Consider the following 22,988-nt stretch of genomic DNA (forward strand, 5'->3'; position numbering starts at 1 on the left):
ACGTTACATGAATGGAGAACGGCAACCATAGTTCTCACTGCAACGGTTCATTTTACAGACGGTTGAAGCCATGAGAACCATCCTAGGGGAACTCCGCTCCGCGGACCAGTTTTCAGTCATCGACTTCAACCACAACGTCCGGTGCTGGAGAGACCAGTTGGTGCAAGCCTCCAGATCGGAGACAGAGGCCGCAAAGAAGTACATTGAGGGGATCCATCCCAATGGAGGTGAGCATGGTACCAAAGTAGGTGTCAGGGAAGTGCAAACGGCAAAAGAGCCAAGGGGGGAGACCAGCACTTATATATATATATATATATTTAAATAATATTTATTAAAGTTTCCACAAGAAAAGTTACAAAAATAATAATAAGAAAAAAGAAAAAAAGACACAAAAAATACAAACACTGAGAAAAGCAAAAACAATTAAAAACAAATCTCTCTTTCTATATCTTACGGTTCATTTACTTATTTTCATGACTTCCTCACACCTCCCTTTTTTGTATTCCAATTCAAATATTTGATTCAGCAAATCCATAATCTCTCAATTTTCTCTTAATTCTTTGTCTTCACATATTATAATTTCGAGTTTTCATCTAATATCCATCCCTTTTTACATATTCCTTTTAACTTTATTGCTAAAACCACTTCGTTTCATTCCAACATCATTTTAACATTCGATAATTTTACAATGTTTCTGTAAATAATCTTTGAATTTCTTCCAATCTTCTTCCACCAACTCTTCTCCCTGGTCTCGGATTCTGCCAGTCATTTCTGCCAATTCCATATAGTCCATTACTTTCATCTGCCAATCTTCCAGGGTGGGTAAATCCTGTGTCTTCCGAGACCAGCACTTATAGAGAGCCGAAAGAGCTAATTAGCAGCCTCTCATCTGACAGCGAAGAAGAGGCAGGGAGGGGGCATGCTCAGCCCGGAACTAGCTATCCTTTGAACAGAGGAAATAAGAGGCGGGGTTTCCGCCGATTAGCCTGCTGGGGAAGGAGGAGTAAGAAAAAGCCATTCAAGGCATCTAATGAGACAGGGACGGACATGCTTTGAAGCTCTGGAAACCTTTTGAACTTTGTAAATAAATCTAAAAGACAGAAACTGGCGGCGAGCCTGGAGTTTTATCTATGCTGGCTTTGGCAGCACTCACCTCTCACAGTAGGTCTATGGAATGCATCATAGAAGCAATTAGAGTCGAAGGGAATCTTGCAGATCATCGTGCACGAGCCCTTGCTCAGCACAGGAAGCTTCAAACCACAGCATTGCTGGTAGCAGGTCATCTATCGTCTGTTTAAATGCCTCTGGTGAAAGAAACTTTCACCTCCCAAAGCAAGCTCTTGCTTTTAATGTTCAGCTGAAATTTGTTTCCATTAAATTTGCATTACTTAGATCCCTGGAGCAACCGTGAACTAGTCCAATCCATCTTCTCCATGACATCCTTTTCCGTTTTTGAAGACATCTCCCTTTTAATCTTATATTCCCAGACTAAACACGCCCTGCTCTCAAAATCTCCAGTGCCAGATGGAATAACAGCAAAATATTACAAAAAACTGAGCGAGCAGCTGGTGAACCCTTTGAAAGACACAATGAATGAGATTTTAAAAACAGGAGAAGTTCCAGAAACATGGAAAGAGGCCTATATAACTTTGATACCGAAGCAAGATTTGGATGTGACCTTGGTAAAAAATTATAGGCAGATTTATAGGCAGATCTCATTATTAAATAATGATTATAAATTATTTGCATTTGTACTGGCAAATAGAATGATTTTTCTAAAAAAGAATTCATTCATCATGACCAGGCTGGATTCCTTCCAGGCAGGCAAATTAAAGATACAGTGGTGCCCCGCAAGACGAACGCCTCGCAAGACGGAAAACCCGCTAGACGAAAGGGTTTTTCGTTTTGGAGGTGCTTCGCAAAACAAATTTCCTATGGGCTTGCTTCGCAAGACGAAAGCCCCACTGAATACTATGCCCGCAATACTACGCACACTTACCTGGAAGTAAGCCCAATTAAACTCAACTCATTGAAGCCGCATTGAACTTGGCTTTACTTTTGAGTAGACATCTATAGGACTGCGCTGTAACTCTCCCATTGATTACTTTGGGGGAAATAGGGATGTCCTTAAATTCAATAGGATTTAAATGCGCCTATTTCCCTCTGTATCGGTCTGTTTATTGCCTCTTTCTCATTTTTTGAAACAGGAACAAACATCAATGACGCCCTTCTCCGGGCCATCTTTATTTTAAATGAAGCTACAAGTCTAGGATTGTTGGATCCAAACTCTGTATCCATGATCGTGCTGGTGTCAGATGGAGATCCTACCGTTGGTAAGAATCCTGAGGCTACAATGTGGTCCTAAACATGACTAACTAGCCAGCGGCACCATTGAGTTTAGTGAAACCTGTTGCATGCATGAGCACACACACAATATCCTTCCCATTGCCCATTCATGATTATTTGTGCTCATGATGCTATTGGGGTGGTGAAGCGTTTGGGGGCAGGGGGGAGATTGTCTCACTTTTATTATGCTATATCCCCTCTGAAGAGCAATAATGTGGTAGCATTGGGGAGAGCATCGCAGCGCAAAGGAGGTTTTTGGGTTGGGTGGCTAGTCCATCAGGGATTCTTTAGCTGTGATTGCAGGGGATCGGACTAGATCAGGGGTAGGCAAGGTTTACCTCACCTGGGCCGGTTCACAACAGCGGAAATCCGTCCGTGGGCTGGACTGTGAGCGCCCACGATTTCCAGTGTCTGCACCTTCATCTGCGCAGACGCGATTTCCAGTGACTGCATCTGCACAGACACGTTTAGCGCAGTGTGTGGGGACTCACCGAGTGGGTGGCTCGGTTTGGGGGCGGCTCGTGGACCAGTTAAATGACCCCCCCCCGTGGGCCGCTTGTGGCCCATGGGCCTTAGGTTGCCTACCCCTGGAACAGATGATCAATCAATCAATCAGTAGCTGAACTGGGTTCCACACAGTCATAAAATCGAAACAAAAAAGAGCCACAAACATGCAAAATTAACAGCATAAACAGACAGCGTAACACTCAAAACAGAAGTGTGGCACTCAAATCAGAAGCATAACACTCAAAATGGAGCACATTCAGCTTCCGAAAACAGTTCACGAACTGGAACACTTACCTACAGGTTTGCAATGTTCAGGTTCCAAGCTGTTTGAGTACCAAGGTGTTTGAGAACCAATATACAACTGTACCAAGAAATAGCATCTTGATTTATTATTGTCCTTCATTTTTGGACTCACATGCAACACTTTAATGGAATAGTCCTGGATGAATGTGACCATTTCCTTCCTTTCCATTCCCCATCAGGAGAACTTAAGCTGCCTACAATTCAGAAGAACGTGAAGAAGAACATTCGGGACGATATCTCTTTGTTCTGCCTTGGTATCGGATTCGACGTGGATTATGATTTTCTGAAAAGGCTGGCTCATGAAAACAATGGCGTTGCCCAGAGGGTTTTTGGGAACCAGGAGACCTCATCTCAAATGAAGGTGAATTTCCACCCTCTCTCCCCATTATACAAAATTTTATGGAACACAAAGGGGGGTGAGAATGAAAGGAAAACATGACACATACAACCTCTTTACAAAAATCATCATCATCATCATCATCATCATCACCATCATCATCTTATCATCTGGTTATCTGTTAAATTATCTGGATTTAATAGAACCAAAGACTTGCAAGGGTCGTTGGAGGACATCTAAACTAACTTCTTGCAGGTGCAAGAAGTTCGGGATCCCTGAATAGATGGCTATCCAGCCTCTTTTCAAAAATATATCCTGTGACAGTGACCCCGTAAACTCCTAAGGCAATCTGTCCCACTGTTGAACAGCTTATACTAATAGGACCTTTCTTCCAGTGGAGGTGTTTTAGCTTGAGGGGCCAGATAACTGTGACAACTTGGTGAGGCAAACCCGCCTCTCCATCACATGACATTCAGGTGTCTCACAATTGGCAGGTGGGTTGTCCCATCTATCTGTTGAAATCCCTTGCCTGTGGTTTTCAAACACCCAGCAGCCAGCTAGTTGGCTGTTTAACACTTAGGAATCATGGTGCAAAGGACTTTAGCAGCCCTAGGCTTATTGCTAGTTCACATTAGCTGAATAAGGGACAGGAGAGAGTGAGAATCAAGCAGTTGCGCTTACCTGGTTTAGCTGGCCAGTTGAATGGTTGCACACTAAAAATAAGACACCTGGAGGAACCCCTACAAAAAATAACTTTTATAGAATGAATGTAGAGGGTCTTGACTAAAGATCTTCGAATCCCATCTTCTCCTCCCTGTCCCCAGTTTCCCCACTGTTGTTCTGTCCTGTTCCTCTTAGGATACCAGACTCCCAGTACATTTCCAAGCACAATTCAAAGTGTTGGTGCTGACCTTTAAAGCCCTAAACGGCCTCGGTCCAGTATACCTGAAGGAGTGTCTCCACCCCAATCGTTCTGCCCAGACACTGAGGTCCAGCACCAAGAGCCTTCTGGCAGTTCCCTCACTGCAAGAAGCCAAGTTACAGGGAACCAGGCAGAGGGCCTTTTTGGTGGTGGTGCCCACCCTGTGGAACGCCATCCCACCAGGTGCCAAAGAGAACAACAACTACCAGACTTTTAGAAGACATCTGAAGGCAGCCCTGTTTAGGGAAGCTTTTAACGTTTGATGCATTACTGTATTTTAATATTTTGTTGGAAGCCGCCCAGAGTGGCTGGGGAAGCCCGGCCAGATGGGCAGGGTATAAATAATAAATGATATTATTATTATTATTATTATTATTATTATTATTATTATTATTTATCTTGCACATGCCTGATGCAATTTTCTCTTAAAAACCAAGCTGTCCTCACTTCTCCTCCTCCTTGGATTTTGCAGAAATTCTACAACCAAGTCTCCACGCCACTTCTCAAAAAGCTGGAGTTCAACTACCCGCACGGAATGGTGTCCGATGTCACCCACAACACTTTCCAGAACTATTTTGGAGGCTCTGAGATTGTGGTCGCAGGAAAAGTAGACACTGAAAACGTGCAACACTTGCAGAGTATGATTACAGCCACTGCCGTGAGTAGAGTGTTTGCCCATTTATCTCATTCCCCAGTGCAGATGTTTACGCCACTGTGGGGAGCTTTCTCAGTAGGGGTGGGGATGACATTTGAATCAGTTTTTTATTTACCAGGTGAACTTACCTAATTCACAGTTCCTGAAATGATATGCAAACCAAATTGCATCCATCCTTCAAAATTCACATCTGCAATGCAGTTCTCCAGCTGTTGCAACATGTACAGAAATGCATAGACTAGGGAAAACATGTGTGAGATATGTTTTCCTTAGTGAAAATAACATGCAACAGATGCATTTTATCTGGGGGAAATCGCTTGCAAAATTAAGTAAATTAGCCAAAATTGCATATAAAAATGTGCATATATTAGGAGCAATTCTCCCTAAAATGCTGGTGAATTGTATTGAGGACTTTTATAATCAGGAATTCCCAAACCAATATGGAAATGTGAAGAGCTGAACTTTTGATTGGAAAATGGAGAAACTAGAAATGGACCGATTTTCCCATTCCTGTTTTTGAAGGATGGGTAAGAAACACTTTAATTGCATCAACATAGCACCTGAGGGGAAGTTTCTCACAAAAGGTCTTTGTATCTCTCTTATTTCTCTTCCCCATTTTTAGTCCAATGCACAGCTGGTCTTGGAGACTCTGGCTGATGTTGAGGGACTGGATGAGTTCCTGAGCACAGATAATCATGCAGACCCAAAATTCACTGAAAAGCTGTGGGCCTACATTACCATCAACCAACTGATGGCTGAGAGGTGAGAAGGAAAGCACTCGGTGGATTTCTTAGAGCCTTCCCCAGAAGAGGAAGAATTTCTGTAATTCTAGCTCTGAAATAATGCTAGCTGAGACCCAGTACTAGTGATTCTGTGTACTGTACAGTTAGTGGGCATTCTGTGGAGTGGGATTGTGACTGGCTCAGTTTAAACGACAACAAACCTATGGTTACGTGAAACATACTCAATAAACACACAAGACGTAACCAGCTGCACTTTTAAATAAATAAGGTATACTTCATTGTATCAAATTGTAGATTTCAACAGAAGTCTCCTAAAGTTCAACGAAAAAAGCAGAAGACCCAGGGATCAGTTCATTCTCTAGTCAGTTCATGTATAAGGTCCACACATGTATAAGTGTCTATTCCACCTGTCTGTTCATAGAGTCCAATAATCCACATGAACAATTGTTACAGTTCCACAGAATCCTTTCACAGAGTCTAAGACAAGGATTTCCGGAATATTAGCCTTGTTTCGCCATCCTAGGCTTCATCAGTAGTACAGGCTCATATGTAATATTACAGGCTAGAAATTCTTTCCCCCCACCACCAAAAGTTCACAAATGGATACGAAAGGGAGAGAAACTACTACTACTACTACCACTTATTACTTATACCCCGCCCATCTGGCTGAGTTTCTCTAGCCACTCTGGGCGACTCCCAATCGAGTGTTAAAAAAATACGGCATTAAATATTAAAAACTTCCCTAAACAGGGCTGCCTTCAGATGTCTTTTAAAGATAGGATAGCTGCTTATTTCCTTCACATCTGAAGGGAGGGCATTCCACAGGGCGGGGGCCACTACCGAGAAGGCCCTCTGTCTGGTTCCCTGTAACCTCACTTCTCGCAATGAGGGAACCACCAGAAGACCCTCGGTGCTGGATCTCAGTGTCTGGGCTGAAATTTGACAGATTCACTCATCCCTTGGTAGTGTAGAGGTTCATAGAATCACAGAAGGGCCATCTAGTCCAACCCCCTGCCATGCAGGAATCTCTTTTAAAGCATCCATAACAGATGGCCATCCCACCTCTCCTTAAAAACCTCCAAGGAAGGAGAGTCTGCAAGCTTGTGAGGGAGACCGTTCCACAGTCAAACAGCTCTAACTGTCGGAAAGTTCTTTGTAATGTTGAATCGGAAATATCCTTCCTTGCAACTTGAAGCCATTGGTTTGAGTCCTACCCTCCAGAGCAGGAGAAAAGAAGCTTGCTTTGTCTTCCTTGAAGATCATTTGTTTTTGTACCACCTAGAAACCTGGCCACCACGGCTGCCCTGAAAAGGAACATCACAAAGAAGATCTTGCAGATGTCTTTGGACCATCACATTGTGACCCCATACACAGCGATGTTGATTGAGAGCCCAAACGGAGACGAGCTGATGTTGGCTGACTCACCCCAAGACCGCAAAAGAGGGTGCTGCCCAGGTTGGTTCCACACTATTCCCAGTTGTCAGGGTATGACACGGCGTTACATAGGTCTGTAGGTAAAGGACATGGGTAGCGCTGTGGTCTAAACCGCTGAGCCTCTTGGGCTTGCTGATTGGAAGGTCGGTGGTTCGAATCTCCGCAACGGGGTGAGATTCCCTTGCCATAGCTGTCAACTTTTCCCTTTTCTTGTGAGGAATACTATTCAGAATAAGGGAATTTCCCTTATAAAAAGGGAAATGTTGACAGCTGTGCCCCTTGCTCTGTCCCAGCTCCTGCCAACATAGCAGTTTGAAAGCATGCCAGTGCAAGTAGATAAATAGGTACCGCTGCGACGGGAAGGTAAACGGCATTTCCATGTGCTCTGGTTTCCATCATGGTGTTCTATTGCACCAGAAATGGTTTAGTCATGCTGGCCACATAATAATAACAACAACAACAACAACAACAACAACAACAACAACAACAACAACAATATATTTATACCCCGCCAATCTGGCTGGGTTTCCAAAGCCACTCTGGGTGGCTTCCAACAGAATATTAAAATACAATAACCTATTAAACATTAAAAGCTTCCCTAAACAGGGCTGCCTTCAGATGTCTTCTAAAAGTCTGGTAGTTGTTTTTCTCTTTCACGTGGCCCGGAAAGCTATCTGTGGACAAATGCCAGCTCCCTTGGCCTGAAAGTGAGATGAGCGCCACACCCCATAGTCACCTTTGACTGAGCTTAACCATCCAGGGGTCCTTTACCTTCACATAGGTCTGCTGTAATTTCATTCCTTTTTTCTTACAGGTGCTTTAGCTGTTGGTCACCCCAAGCCTGAGAATTCCATCCCAGCTTGGGCCAAGCCCACATCCGGGGCAAAAGATCCTTCATCTCTCCTCATGGGCCCAACTGCATCAGCCATACATGCTGGTAAGAGAAAATGGGTCTCTGCATTGTGCTCATCACTTTTCCTCCCTGCAGTGACGATCTGGAACGTTCCTCTGGAACGTGTCCAGAGGAGGGCAACCAAAATGGTCAAAGGCCTGGAAACGATGCCTTATGAGGAACGGCTAAGGGAGCTGGGCATGTTTAGCCTGGAGAAGAGGAGGTTAAGGGGTGATATGATAGCCATGTTCAAATATATAAAAGGATGTCACATAGAGGAGGGAGAAAGGTTGTTTTCTGCTGCTCCAGAGAAGCGGACACGGAGCAATGGTTCCAAACTACAAGAAAAAAGATTTCACCTAAACATTAGGAAGAACTTCCTGACAGTAAGAGCTGTTCAACAGTGGAATTTGCTGCCAAGGAGTGTGGTGGAGTCTCCTTCTTTGGAGGTCTTTAAGCAGAGGCTTGACAACCATATGTCAGGAGTGCTCTGATGGTGTTTCCTGCTTGGCAGGGGGTTGGACTCGATGGCCCTTGTGGTCTCTTCCAACTCTATGATTCTATGATTCTATGATATGGGGGAGGAGAGTGCAAAACCTAAAGACAGGGGAAGCCACTGAAATTTATTAAGCCCGTTGTTATTTAGCCTGGAGAAGAGAAGGCCAAGAGGTGATCTGATAGCCATCTTAAAACATTTACAAGGCTGTCAAATGGAGAAAGCTTTTTTTGCGCTGCTCCAAGGGGTAATATGTGAACCAATGGATTCGAACTGCAAGAAAGGAGATTCCAACCAAACCTTAGAAAGGACTTTCTGATGGTAAGAGCTGTTCAACCATAGAACGGACTCCCTCTGGAGGTTATAGACTCTCTTTTCTTGGAGGTTTTCAAGCAGAGGTTGGGTGGCCACCTGCCAGCGATGCTTGAGTTGAGATTCCTGCAATGCAGGGTGGTTGGACTAGATCAGGGTAGGCAAACTTTTTCAGCAGGGGGCCTGTCCACTATCCCGCAGACCTTGTGGAGGGCCGGACTATATTATTTGGGTGGGAAATGAACGAATTCCTATGCCCCACAAATAGATAAAAGCACACATTCTACTCATGTAAAAACACCAGGGAGGTCCCACAAAATAACCCAGAGATGCATTTTAAATAAAAGGACACATTCCACTGATGTAAAAACACGCTGATTCCAGGAATGTCCGTGGACTGGATTTAGGAGGCAATTGGGCTGGATCTGGCCCCCGGGCCTTAGTTTGCCTACCCATGGACTAGATCATTATCAGTCCCATAAGCCACAGATTCCATGTCTAGGTCTGAGCCCCACAATTTAAGGATGTCGACAAACTGGAAGGTGTGCAGAGGAGGGCAACCAAGGTGATCAAGGGCAGGGGTAGGCAAACTAAGGTCCATGGGCCAGATCTGGCCCCATTGCCTTCTCAATCCGACCCACAGACAGTCCAGGAATCAGCGTGTTTTTACATGAGTGGAATGTGTCCTTTTATTTCAAATGCATCTCTGGGTTATATGTGGGGCATAGGAATTCGTTCATCTCCCATATATATATATATATATATATATATATATATATATATATACACACACACACACACACACAGTGGTGCCTCACAAGACGAAATTAATCCGTTCTGTGAGGCTCTTCGTATAGCGGTTTTTTAGTCTTGCGAAGCAAGCCCATTGACAGCTTAGCGGATTAGCGCTATTAGGGGTTTAGCGGCTTTTAGCGATCAGCTGTTAAGTGGCTTATCAGTGGATCAGCTGATAAGCGGCTTAGCGGCTTAGGAAAAGGGGTGGAAAAGGGGGGGAAAGCTGCAGGAACTCGCAAGACATTTTCGTCTTGCAAAGCAAGCCCATAGGGAAATTCGTTTTGCGAAGCGCCTCCAAAACGGAAAACCCTTTCGTCTAGCGGGTTTTCCGTCTTGCGAGGCGTTCGTCTTGCGGGGCACCACTGTATATATATAGTCTGGCCCCCCACAAGGTCTGAGGGACGGTGGACCGGCCCCCTGCTGAAAATGTTTGCTAACCCCTGGACTAGATGGTCCTTAGGGGTCCCTATGATCCTATGATCCTATTTGCTGCAGAGTTTTGTCTGTGGGTTAGTAGTGACGCTGGTGGCGCTGTGGTCTAAACCACAGAGCCTGGCGCTGTGGTCTAAACCTTGTGGAGGGCCGGACTATATTATTTGGGTGGGAAATGAACGAATTCCTATGCCCCACAAATAGATAAAAGCACACATTCTACTCATGTAAAAACACCAGGGAGGTCCCACAAAATAACCCAGAGATGCATTTTAAATAAAAGGACACATTCCACTGATGTAAAAACACGCTGATTCCAGGAATGTCCGTGGACTGGATTTAGGAGGCAATTGGGCTGGATCTGGCCCCCGGGCCTTAGTTTGCCTACCCATGGACTAGATCATTATCAGTCCCATAAGCCACAGATTCCATGTCTAGGTCTGAGCCCCACAATTTAAGGATGTCGACAAACTGGAAGGTGTGCAGAGGAGGGCAACCAAGGTGATCAAGGGCAGGGGTAGGCAAACTAAGGTCCATGGGCCAGATCTGGCCCCATTGCCTTCTCAATCCGACCCACAGACAGTCCAGGAATCAGCGTGTTTTTACATGAGTGGAATGTGTCCTTTTATTTCAAATGCATCTCTGGGTTATATGTGGGGCATAGGAATTCGTTCATCTCCCATATATATATATATATATATATATATATATATATATATATATGGTTTTTTAGTCTTGCGAAGCAAGCCCATTGACAGCTTAGCGGATTAGCGCTATTAGGGGTTTAGCGGCTTTTAGCGATCAGCTGTTAAGTGGCTTATCAGTGGATCAGCTGATAAGCGGCTTAGCGGCTTAGGAAAAGGGGTGGAAAAGGGGGGGAAAGCTGCAGGAACTCGCAAGACATTTTCGTCTTGCAAAGCAAGCCCATAGGGAAATTCGTTTTGCGAAGCGCCTCCAAAACGGAAAACCCTTTCGTCTAGCGGGTTTTCCGTCTTGCGAGGCGTTCGTCTTGCGGGGCACCACTGTATATATATAGTCTGGCCCCCCACAAGGTCTGAGGGACGGTGGACCGGCCCCCTGCTGAAAATGTTTGCTAACCCCTGGACTAGATGGTCCTTAGGGGTCCCTATGATCCTATGATCCTATTTGCTGCAGAGTTTTGTCTGTGGGTTAGTAGTGACGCTGGTGGCGCTGTGGTCTAAACCACAGAGCCTAGGGCTCGCCGATCAGAAGATTGGCGGTTTGAATCCCTGCGACGGGGTGAACTCCCATTGTTCCGTTCCAACTCCTGCCAACCTAGCAGTTCGAAAGCACATCAAAGTGCAAGTAGATAAATAGGTACTGCCCTGGCGGGAAGGTAAACGGCGTTTCCGTGCGCTGCTCTGGTTTGCCACATGACCCCGAAAAACTATCTGCGGACAAACACTGGCTCCCTCGGCCTATAGAGCGAGATGAGCGTGCAACCCCAGAGTCGTCTGCGACTGGACCTAACGGTCAGGGGTACCTATACCTTTTCCGTCTGTGGGTTAAGGGGAAGGGATTGCACTGTGACTCTGGGGCTGACCCAACACACAGTTGAGGCACTGGATGGGCAAGGATTGTGGGCAGTTCTCTCCTGAGGGAGTCTTGCAGCAGATTAAAGGGAAGCATCCATGAGAGGTTCTTGCTCTGTACCAGTCGGATGCAGCACAAAGTGGGGGACAGGAGTGAAAGTGAAGGTAAACAGAGGAAGCTTGGAGAAAGCGAGAGTGAAGAAGGAGCCAGGAGGAGGTGGAAGGGAACAGGACAGGCTGTGAAGGAAATTAGGCTGCCCCAAGGAGCCTACTGGAAGGGTGTAAGGGGGAGAGAAGGAGAAAGGGGAGGTCTGTGGTGGTGAGAAGCAGACGTTATGTAAAAAGTCAGAAACTGGCCAGGAAGGCTGAATGAAAACAAATGAACAGAGTAGGTCCAGAGTAACAAAACTCTTGAAATACGATCCCCCACCACCACCTGCTGGTTCTCTGAAAGGTTCTGAGGGCTCCTGCAACCTTAGCTAGGTAGCAACTGACATGGGTCTTACGATGCCTGGGTATTTTATTTTTATTTATTTATTGCATTTATGTCCCAGAGCTCCTTGGGAAGAAGGAGCAATTGTTAATCCACTCTGGGAACTGTAGCAGTATGAGGGGAAAGGGGGGGTCTCCTCACAAGTCTCAGCAAACCCTCAGCAAACTACAGTTCCCAGGATGCTCTGCAGAGACAACTCTTTGAAGCGTTATGTTACCTCTTTAAATGTATAGTCCGATAGAAAAGCTGAGAGTTGTTAGGAGACCCCCCCCCATTCCCTTCACAAAAATTACAATTCCCAGAGTTCATTGTGAGGAGGGATAGATTGTTTAACTACTCTGAGAACTCTGTGAGGGTAATAGGGGTCTACTAACAACTCTCAGCACCCTTAACAAACTACAGTTCCCACTAGGGAGAAAAATGTCTCTCTATTGCTTTCACATCATACATAATTTTATATGCCTCCGTGTCTTCTTGTACTTTTCTCTAAACCAAAAAGCCCCAAACACAGGACCCCTGAGGGAAGGTGAGGCGACCATCTCAGGCGACCAGGATCCACAGGGGCAGCAAATCTCAATTTAGATCTTTATGCCACCCTCTATTCCCTGAGGGGGGAGAACAGGGACCAGAGGCAGAGCCATTTTGTTTTGTTTTTCGCCTCAGGTGCCTAAATGTTTTGGGGCAGCCCTGCCCAAAGATTTCCTCGCTGTTCTTTGATTTCCTGTTAGCGGAACAAATGCAGCAAAGGCTTGATCTTTGAGGGGGCGCTTAATGTCTTGCATATAAATTTTTTATTAGTTTTTTAACATATCATTTTCAACAGTAATTAAACTTACTTTTACATCCTATTCAATTTTTCTGACTTCCATCAATCCTGTCTGAAAATTTTCCAATCTAATCTCTTAGTATGCATTTCTTATCTTCCCTATTACGTTTCAAACTCATAACCAATATCTCTATCTTTTTCTCCTTTGTAACACTTTGTATATTTCTCCTTACAAAAATTCTTGTAGTCCTACTAGCGTAATTTGTTGATTACAGTTGCTCTTCATATAATTCACATACTTCTTCCAATCTTCTGTAAATCTCTGGTCCCGCAGGTTTTGAATCCTTCCTATCATTTTGTCCAATTCTGCATAGTCCATTAATTTCGTCTGCCATTCTTCTTTCGTCAGAATGAGGGGGCGCTTAATGTCGGCTTTGGCTGCTCTCCCACAAATAGTGACAAAGAGTGTCAAAATACTCCTGTTAGGTATTATTCAGGGCAGCGTGTCTATCTTCTGGTACAGTGGTTAATTCGTTCCGGAGGTCCATTCTTAACCTGTTTTTAACCTGACGTACCACTTTAGCTATAGGGACGCGGGGGGCGCTATGGGTTAAACCACAGAGCTTAGGGCTTGCCGATCAGAAGGTTGCCGGTTCAAATCCCTGCGACGGGGTGAGCTCCCATTGCTCAGTCCCTGCTCCTGCCAGCCTAGCAGTTTGAAAGCACGTCAAAGTGCAAGTAGATAAATAGGTACCACTCCGGCGGGAAGGTAAACGGTGTTTCCGTGCGCTGCTCTGGTTCGCCAGAAGTGGCTTAGTCATGCTGGCCACTTGACCCGGAAGCTGTACGCCAGCTCCCTCAGCCAATAAACGAGATGAGCGCTGCAACCCCAGAGTCGGTCACGACTGGACCTAATGGTCAGGGGTCCCTTTACCTTACTTTTACCACTTTAGCTAATGGGGCCTCCTGTTGCTGCTGCGCCGCTTAAGCACGATTTCTGTTCTCATCCTGAAGCAAAGTTCTTAACCAGAGGTAATATTTCTGAGTTAGCGGAGTCTGTAACCTGAAGCGTCTGTAACCTGAAGTGTCTGTAACCCGAGGTACCACTGTATTGGAAAAAAGAGAGGATTTGAGCAAGCAACATCTGCACTGCCCTGCGCTCAGGAATGAACCCAAACAATTAAAGCCCTGTGTTGCAAACAATATCAGTAATATCCAAGGCAACACGATGACTAAGTACAACAATGTGGTGTCAATATAAACTCTTTATGCAACCTATACAATAGATAATCATCAAGAGTGCATATTTTGTGACTTTCAGAGATTTATAAGATTTCTGTTTATTTGGTTTTGCAGATAATGCATATTTCATATATTTCATACTGTTTCATGTTCTGTATAGATTATATAAAGAGTTTATATTGACATCGCATTGTTGTACTTGGTCATCGTGTTGCCTTGGATATTATGCAAATGAACCCAGGCAGAATCTGGCATTCACCGGCTATTCTTCACCAGATATTCATTTCTTGTGGCAATCTGGTTTAAATCCTTTGCTGGATCTTGGGGGTTTTTGCAGGGGAAATGGAAGCGAGAAGCTGAACTGGTCTGGTCCCAGTGACCCTACTGGCTGAGCTTTGCAAGGTATTGTCTCAGCAAGGAGGCGGGGGCCATCTGAGAAATGTAGGAGCCAAATGAGCTGGCAAAAGAAGTCTGATCATTGGCCCATTCGGTTCAGCGTTGTCTACACTGACCGGCAGTAACTCTCTCCAGAGTTTCAGGCGGGGTTTAAAGGACCATCATCTGACTTCTGTTAAGGGTTTTGAACAGTGCAGAGTTGGCACCATTACTGATGCCACAAAGTCATACATAAGAAATTGCTTCTTTTAGTGTGGTGATGCCTGTCCTTTGGAACTCCCCGCCTATTGATACCTGGCAGGTGTGTTCACTGTACTCTTTTTGGCGCATATCTGGTTTAGACAAGCCTACCCGGGCATCTAGAATGCTGGAGTGTTCTTTAGTTTATTGCTGCTTTTCATTTCTTGAATGTTTTGTCTGTTTTCACTCATAATTTTATTGATTTGTCCTTTTTGTAAACTGCTTTGAGGTTGTTGTTTGCAATCCAGCAGTGCATATATTTCATGAAATTAAAAGTAAATAAACAACGAAACCCGCTGAGCTTTGCCCACAATGGGGCACCCAGTTTTGTCCGAGTACTGCTGTTTAAAAACAAACGTGGGAAAAGCCTGACTAATTGTATGCAAAATGGTCCAGTTACAAAAGTATATTATATGTATTGAAGATTCAATCAATTGAATTGTATTGAACAATACAATCAAGTCCCATGTAGCCCTGCAGTCCTGCAACATAATTTCACAAGTATTAACACATACACGTTTTATATGTGTATATGCCTTGTTGTTATGCATCTTTCAAAGTGCTGGTTTCTTTCAGGATAACTGGAGTGTATAATATTATATGTATCATGCAATATGGCAGAATTGTTTGTGTTTCTAGCAGAGGTGATTTAAGAAACACAGGCATCAAAAACCTTGTTTGTCATCAGGCTCTTGGGTTGTGATGGGAATTGGGGGGGGGGGAATTGACAACTTAAGTACATTGCCCTATATTGTTTTAGAAGGCCTTTATAATATGGCTTTATTTATCTTGCAGAATGTGTACATTCATGGGAGTAGCTAGGGGGGCAGGGGGGCAGTTGTCCCCCTAAATTAAGTAAATACCGTATTTACTCAAATGTACTGCGCACCTTTTTTTGGCCAAATTACATGGCAAAAATTAGCATGCACATTAGATTTGATGGTGCATTAAATTCGATTGCAAGCTTGAAAAACACCGCTGACATAGCAAATGCTTTCTGGGTTTCAAGGTTTTGAAAAGTGAGGTGCGCGTTAGATTCGATGGCGCATTAGATTCACGTAAATACGGTAAACAAAAATACTTAAACTAACTGACCAATCACTTGGCAGATAGCTGGGTTCTCCCCCCCCCCCCCACTCCAACATAAATTCTGGCTACACCCATTTGCAAGAAAGAAGAAATAAAGAAAAAGAAAGGTTTATGATGCACAACTCTTCCTGTTATCGCTGTCCTGACCAGGGCCGTCTTTACACGGGGGTGCAAGGGGTGCGGGGCACCTGGATGCCGAATTCTGGGGGCGCCAGGTGTCTGCCGCTGAATCCACCTAAGCTCTTAATTATCTCCCTCTGGTATGTCCAACCGATTGACCGCGATCGCTTGATCATTTCCATTCTCTTTTGCAGAATGAGCTGCAGAATCAATGTATCTGGCGACCCCTCTTACATCAAAATTTGGGGGCACTGGGCGGATCTTTGCACCCTGGCGGTGCATATGCTAAAGACAGCCCTGGTCCGGACACACCCTTGTGGTGGAGAGAAGGATTCTCTTGCCAGGTGTCTCTGTGGTCATGCATCAAGGCAGTGGTGGCTGGTGCCCTTTGAGGCAAGTTGGGCAGAAGGCAGGGAGACCAACAGCAGCTGGAGCCAGAGGCACTGTCTTAATTCTAGTTTTTCCCCCTCTTCTGCCCTGCTGAGTTCCACAGGAGCCACGCTGAGACTAAAGGGGAGGAAGCCAATAATAATAATAATAAATTTTATATATACCCCGCCCTCTCCAGCCAAGACCGGGCTCAGGGCAGCTAACACGATCAAAAACAATTGATTAAAACACAACTTAAAAACAAGATTAAAATACATTAAAATGCAGCCTCATTTCAGTAGAAACTCAAATCAAAAACTTTTGGGGGATGAAAACATCAAATCTTCACCAAGGCCAACTATCCAGACTGGTCCTACGTGGGCCAGAAAAAAGCCAGGGAAGTCCCCAAATAGGAGCTCCATCACAGAAGGAGAAAGGAAAAAGGAAAGAGGGGGAGGGGATCAAGTGGATTCCAAGCCAAAGGCCAGGCGGAACAACTCTGTCTTACAGGCCCTGTGGAAAGAAATCAGATCCTGCAGGGCCCTGGTCTCAGGAGACAGAGCGTTCCACCAGACCGGAGCCAGTGTTGAAAAGGCCCTGGCTGTGGTTGAGGCAAATCTGACTTCCTTAGGGCCCGGGACCCCAAGCAGAGCAAACGCTCCATAGTGGTTGTAAGTAAGGAGGCAAGGCAACAGGTGAACCGAGGGAGGGGTGGTGAAGCAGCGCCCCATTGGCCCAAATAGATCCGCCTCTACTGCTTCAAAGGGACACGGGTGGCGCTGTGGGTAAAAGCCTCAGCACCTAGGACTTGCCGATCGAAAGGTCGGCGGTTCGAATCCCCGCGGCGGGGTGCGCTCCCGTTGCTCGGTTCCAGCGCCTGCCAACCTAGCAGTTTGAAAGCACCTCCGGGTGCAAGTAGATAAATAGGGACCGCTTACTAGCGGGAAGGTAAACGGCGTTCCGTGTGCTGCGCTGGCTCGCCAGATGCAGCTTGTCACGCTGGCCACGTGACCCGGAAGTGTCTGCGTGACAAGCTGCATCCTGGCCTATAGAGTGAGATGAGCGCACAACCCTAGAGTCTGGCAAGACTGGCCCGAACGGGCAGGGGTACCTTTCCCTTTCCCTTTACTACTGCTTCAAAGTTCGCACTGCTAACTCCTTTTTTAAAAAAAACAAAAACAAACGGCTGCGTTGGGCACATTTGTGGTAAAATGCAAATGTTAGAATGAGAGCTGCACTGTTAAAGCGAAACACAAACGCTCTATGGACAATGCGCTAATTGCACATGACAGTTATCTTCTGGTTTATCTGAACAGGATCCTTAGTTATTGGCCCAGCACCGACTGACAATTCCATCCCATCTTGGGCGAAACCTACGGTGAAACCTCAGGGTCCGTTAGCTGCTGTCATGGGTCCAACTATTTCTGCCATACATGCAGGTAATAGATGTTGGACTCTTTCCCTTCCTCCCTTTTTATGGCCATCTGGGTTTCCTCACTTTAAGGTGGCCGTGTGTCCTCCTTTACAAAGGGCAGTCCTCTGTCTGAAGGGTTGTTGGCCCAAATCTAGGTACAGAACCAGAGAGAGCATCAGGAGCCTTAAAACTTACTTCTCTACGGCCGTCTGAGCATGTGCTAATTTAGAAATAGTTACTGTGATTTAAGGGACGCGGGTGGTGCTGTGGGTTAAATCACAGAGCCTAGGACTTGCCAATCAGAAGGTCGGTGGTTCGAATCCCCACAACAGGGTGAGCTCCCGTTGCTCGGTCCCTGCTCCTGCCAACCTAGCAGTTCGAAAGTACGTCAAAGTGCAAGTAGATAAATAGGTACCGCTCTAGCAGGAAGGTAAACGGCGTTTCCGTGCGCTGCTCTGGTTCACCAGAAGCGGCTTAGTCATGCTGGCCACATGACCTGAAAACTGTACATCGGCTCCCCCGGCCAATAAAGCGAGATGAGCGCCGCAAACCCAGAGTCGGTTACGACTGTACCTAATGGTCAGGGGTCCCTTTACCTTTACTGTGATTTAGATGCATCTTGTCATAATGGAGGAAACTGTGATGAGGGGCCTTGTCTAGCTGCTCAGACTGCAGCTACATCCGGGTTTTCCAACACATTTTGCTGCCCAGTTCCCATGCGTCCAGGAAAACCCATTGATTGACCATTGACACTTAAAGTATTATGATGCATTCTGTTCCAGTGCTATAAACATGGGCCATTTTTTAATGAGCATGGGGCCATTAAAAAAAAAAAAGACACTTCAAGAATTAATTGTATTTGTTTGGGTGTTGTTGTTGTTTTTAAAAAAACAGCAGCAGCCATAACTAAGAAATATGCAATAATTATGCCTGTGTTGACATAAGAACATCCCTCTTTATATTGTGCAATAAGGAATTTTTTATACAGGCAACATAAAACCAGGGTTTGTCGTTGTTGCATAGACCACTGATATCTTTGAGATAGGACGTTTTATTTTGCGTATTTCTTACCCTGATATATCCCCCATAAAGCATTAGCTTTTAGGATAAATTAAGAAAACAATGGGAATGCGGGTGGCGCTGTGGGTAAAACCTCAGTGCCTAGGACCTGCCGATCATATGGTCAGCGGTTCAAATCCCCGTGGCGGGGTGAGCTCCCGTCTTTCGGTCCCTGCTCCTGCCCACCTAGCAGTTCGAAAGCACCCTTAAGTGCAAGTAGATAAATAGGTACCACTTTATAGCGGGAAGGTAAACGGCATTTCCATGTGCTGCGCTGGTGCTGGCTCGCCAGAGCAGCTTCGTCACGCTGGCCACGTGACCCAGAAGTGTCTCCGGACAGTGCTGGCCCCCGGCCTCTTAAGTGAGATGGGCGCACAACCCTAGAGTCGGACACGACTGGCCCATATGGGCAGGGGTACCTTTACCTTTACCTAAGAAAACAATGCCCAGCCATGAATGAAGATGGCAATTAGTGCGTTACTAACGATGCAGTTGGTTCTAAGTCATCATTCTATGGCCAACGCCTCCAGTATTGCCAAGGACACCTTTGCTGCGATGAGTAACTGAAACGCAGCTGCGGTTTCCATTCTGACAATATTTCCTTCTTCCAAAAAGAGATTGCTGCTGATCAGAAGGATAATTATATTTCCCCGATCTTCTCCCACAACAGGACCTTTACTTTTAGGCCAGTCCAAGCCTGGTCATTCCAACACATCCTTGGGCACAAAGAACCTACCTCAAAGCGGGATACATGCAGGTAGAAGATACTGTGCTGGATTTCCATCTTACTGTCTCTGAACTTAGCTGGGAGAAGGGCAGGGGCAAAACTAGAAATAGTTGCCTCTTTGGCGCCACCTACTGTACTGTCAGTCTTCCTGCTTTCTGCCCTTGGCTCTGGCGCCACCTACTGTTGATCTTCCTGCATTCTGCCACCACTGTACGGGGGTGAATGTGAACATGGGTTCGACGGAGTTTTTAGGGGGTTACATTTGAGTAGGGGAAAGAGTGTCCCTTGGTTTCAGCCTGGGGTGTACATGTTCGCTTTTTATTCCGTATCCCCAGCTAAACCAGGGGGCGTCCCACTGACATAAATAGAAATGATGCGAGGAAATCGGATCTTTCCATGTGTTACAATAAATCTGTGCTTTATTTAATAAATCTATGGGGGGAGAGTGTGGAGTAATAATAATAATAATAAATTTTTATTTATACCCCACCCTTCCCAGTTCAGAAAGCCGGGCTCAGGGCGGTTAACAACAAATTTAAAACACTTAATTGATGCAACAAAAAACAGCATAAAATATAGTATAAAACGTGAATAACAATAAATTATTGTGGGGTTTAAGCTAGTCCAGCAAAGTTGGATGTGCTTTGTCTGCCCACTGTCTAATCCAGCACTGATGGGAACACAGAGAGGAAATATTTAACCCTCTTCCTTTTCCAATGAAGCTCTCCCCCACAGCTGCTACCCTCAGGCAGGAAACTTACATGGAGGTGGGGGAGGTTTCAAAAGCATGGAAAGGCTTAACTCCTTGCATGCCACAATCCCAATTCTTTTTTGCATCTGTGGCTGCTATAGTTAAAGAACACCGGACACATTAAATGATTCAATGCAATTAACATCATGCGCTGTTTGGTCCTAAAATCCAGAGAACAATTTAACGGATGCTCAGGCTGGGGTTTGTTGGTCGCACGTTGCAGAGGAGTCACATATTCTAACAATTCGAAAGAAGGAAGTCCCTTGCCACTTCCCAATAGTTTTGTTTTCGGAGGAACCACAGTGGTGCTTAGACAAGTCAGTTGACTCAAAACTGGGTGTTATTTGTAAAGCGCTGGAGCAAAAAGCTCCAAGATCAAGTTGGTGGTATTGAAAGTTTGTTTTCTCTTAGAGCTCCCTTTGGGGTGGGGGTGGGGGATTGTTTTCAATTACAGTGGTACCTCGGGTTAAGTACTTAATTTGTTCCTGAGATCAGTTCTTAACCTGAAACTGTTCTTAACCTGAAGCACCACTTTAGCTAATGGGGCCTCCAGCTGCTGCCATGCCGCTGGAGCACGATTTCTGTTCTCATCCTGAAGCAAAGTTCTTAACCCGGAGCACTATTTCCGGGTTAGCGGAGTCTGTAACCTGAAGAGTATGTAACCTGAAGCATATGTAACCCGAGGTACCACTGTAATGCAGTGTTTGGAAATAGCAAAAACCCATTTGCAGGTGCAATGTGTGTCGCACAGGGCATGATTTAAGAGTGCCATTGCGGGGTGTAATTCATGATTGCTCTGTGTATTCTCTTTTGCAGTTCAGTTTTGAGATCAGCCTGTCTGATTCTCGCCTCTGTCTTTGCCCTTTTGCCATTGCTTTGGGCAGTGATTCCCAAAGTCGGGGGTACTGCCCCCGAAGGGTCAACACAGTTACAGAGGTGGAGGTGGGGCGGGAGGTGCCAAGAGGCAAGAAGGGTGGCAGGGAACTCTGCACATGACTAACAGACTTTACAAAGGTGGCATCACTGAATCAAGTTCATCAGTTTCGTTGACTTAATTAAACTAAATAGCTTTAACTGGATTTTGAATGAATGGTCAATTGATTGTTACTGTTTTGGGCTTTGTTGTCTTGTTACTGTGGCTTCTGCTATTCTAGTTAAGGCTTTTTACAGAGTAGGGGCGCTGCGGATGAGTTCATGGAACCAAGGTTTGGGTGGCCCAAAAAATGGTTTGGGAACCATTGGATTAAGAACTTCTTAGCAGACGATTGACAGCTTTAGGAAGGACCTCAATGCAAATTTTGTGAGCTGCCCAGAGTGGCAGGGGTACAAATTATTATTATTATTATTATTATTATTATTATTATTATTATTATTATTTTACATTCTATTGCAATGGAAGATTTTTTTACTTAGCAAATACTTCTGGTATTCACCCGTGCATCGATCATACACCATTTGTTTCATTCTGCAGTCGACAACGATCCCCACTTCATCATCAACCTGCCGAGGCAGCATAAGAACATCTGCTTCAATATAGATTCTGAACCCGGAGCGATCCTGAACTTAATTTCAGATGCCAAGTCCGGTAAGGGAGAAAAAGTGCCATTCTGCAGCTATTTTGCGCATTTGGAAACAGTCATAGAAACATGGGAGTTCAGAAACGTTCAGGGGGATGAAATTGTAAGAGCCAGTGTGGTGTAGTGGTTAAGAGCGGTGGACTCGTAATCTGGTGAACCGGGTTCGCGTCTCCGCTCCTCCACATGCAGCTGCTGGGTGACCTTGGGCCAGTCACACTTCTCTGAAGTCTCTCAGCCTCACTCACCTCACAGAGTGTTTGTTGTGGGGGAGGAAGGGAAAGGAGATTGTGAACCGCTTTGAGACTCCTTAAGGGGAGTGATAAAGTGATATCAAATCCAAACTCTTCTTCAAACTCTTCTAAAAGACCAAAAAAAGGCCAGCCTGGATTGCAGTACATCTGCAGAAACGCCAACACTGCTTTCTTTCTCTTTTGTAGGGATTGCTGTCAATGGGCAGCTGGTTGGGGCCAAGAAGCCCTTGAACAACAAGCTACATACCTACTTTGGCAAGATCGGGTTCAATTTCGAAAAGAAAGGCTTGAAGATTGAAGTCAGCACTGAGGGCATCAGCTTGAAGGATGGCTCCTCCACCTCATCCCTCTCCTGGTCCAATTTAGGAAGCCTCATTCGAAGGAGGTAATAGGGAAATTGGATGAGCACCAGGGATTCCCTAGACTTGTTGATCTCCTTATGTGGGGGAGAGTTATTGTACGTTGTGTGCCCCAGCAGTGATCTGCAGCTTGCCTCTGTGTGTTCCTGAAATTTAATTGGAGTATTTGCATTCCAACCCACACCCACCTGCCCTACACCTTGTGGTGTCATAAACAGCCTCAGGTGTGGGGCAGGGAAAGAGACTTGCATGGCACTTTGTGAGCCCCCCAAATCAGCAATGCCACAATACAGATCTGCATTGGCTCCCAGTATGTTTTTGAGCACAATTCAAAGCATTGGTGCTGACCTTTAAAGCCCTAAACGGCCTCGGCCCTCTATACCTGAAGGAGCATCTCCACCTCCATCG

At 45.4% G+C, this 22,988-nt stretch overlaps 1 protein-coding gene across 2 annotated transcripts in view; it reads left to right on the forward strand.

Moving 5' to 3' along the window:
• Positions 1-22,988, forward strand: part of ITIH2 (inter-alpha-trypsin inhibitor heavy chain 2) — a 45,423-nt gene that overhangs the window by 18,969 nt on the left and 3,466 nt on the right. Inside the window, exons 10-20 of one of the 2 annotated variants that reach the window (XM_081879702.1) lie at positions 59-227; positions 2,208-2,333; positions 3,336-3,517; positions 4,888-5,073; positions 5,693-5,832; positions 7,096-7,268; positions 8,062-8,184; positions 17,759-17,881; positions 19,586-19,672; positions 21,865-21,978; positions 22,408-22,606. In XM_081879702.1, coding sequence (XP_081735828.1) covers positions 59-227; positions 2,208-2,333; positions 3,336-3,517; positions 4,888-5,073; positions 5,693-5,832; positions 7,096-7,268; positions 8,062-8,184; positions 17,759-17,881; positions 19,586-19,672; positions 21,865-21,978; positions 22,408-22,606 — 1,622 coding nt within the window. The remainder of the gene's footprint in view (positions 1-58; positions 228-2,207; positions 2,334-3,335; positions 3,518-4,887; positions 5,074-5,692; positions 5,833-7,095; positions 7,269-8,061; positions 8,185-17,758; positions 17,882-19,585; positions 19,673-21,864; positions 21,979-22,407; positions 22,607-22,988) is intronic. The other variant, XM_081879703.1, reaches the window with a different exon arrangement.

This window comes from Podarcis erhardii (assembly GCF_964252035.2).
Source record: "Podarcis erhardii genome assembly, chromosome: 10".
NCBI lineage: Eukaryota > Metazoa > Chordata > Lepidosauria > Squamata > Lacertidae > Podarcis > Podarcis erhardii.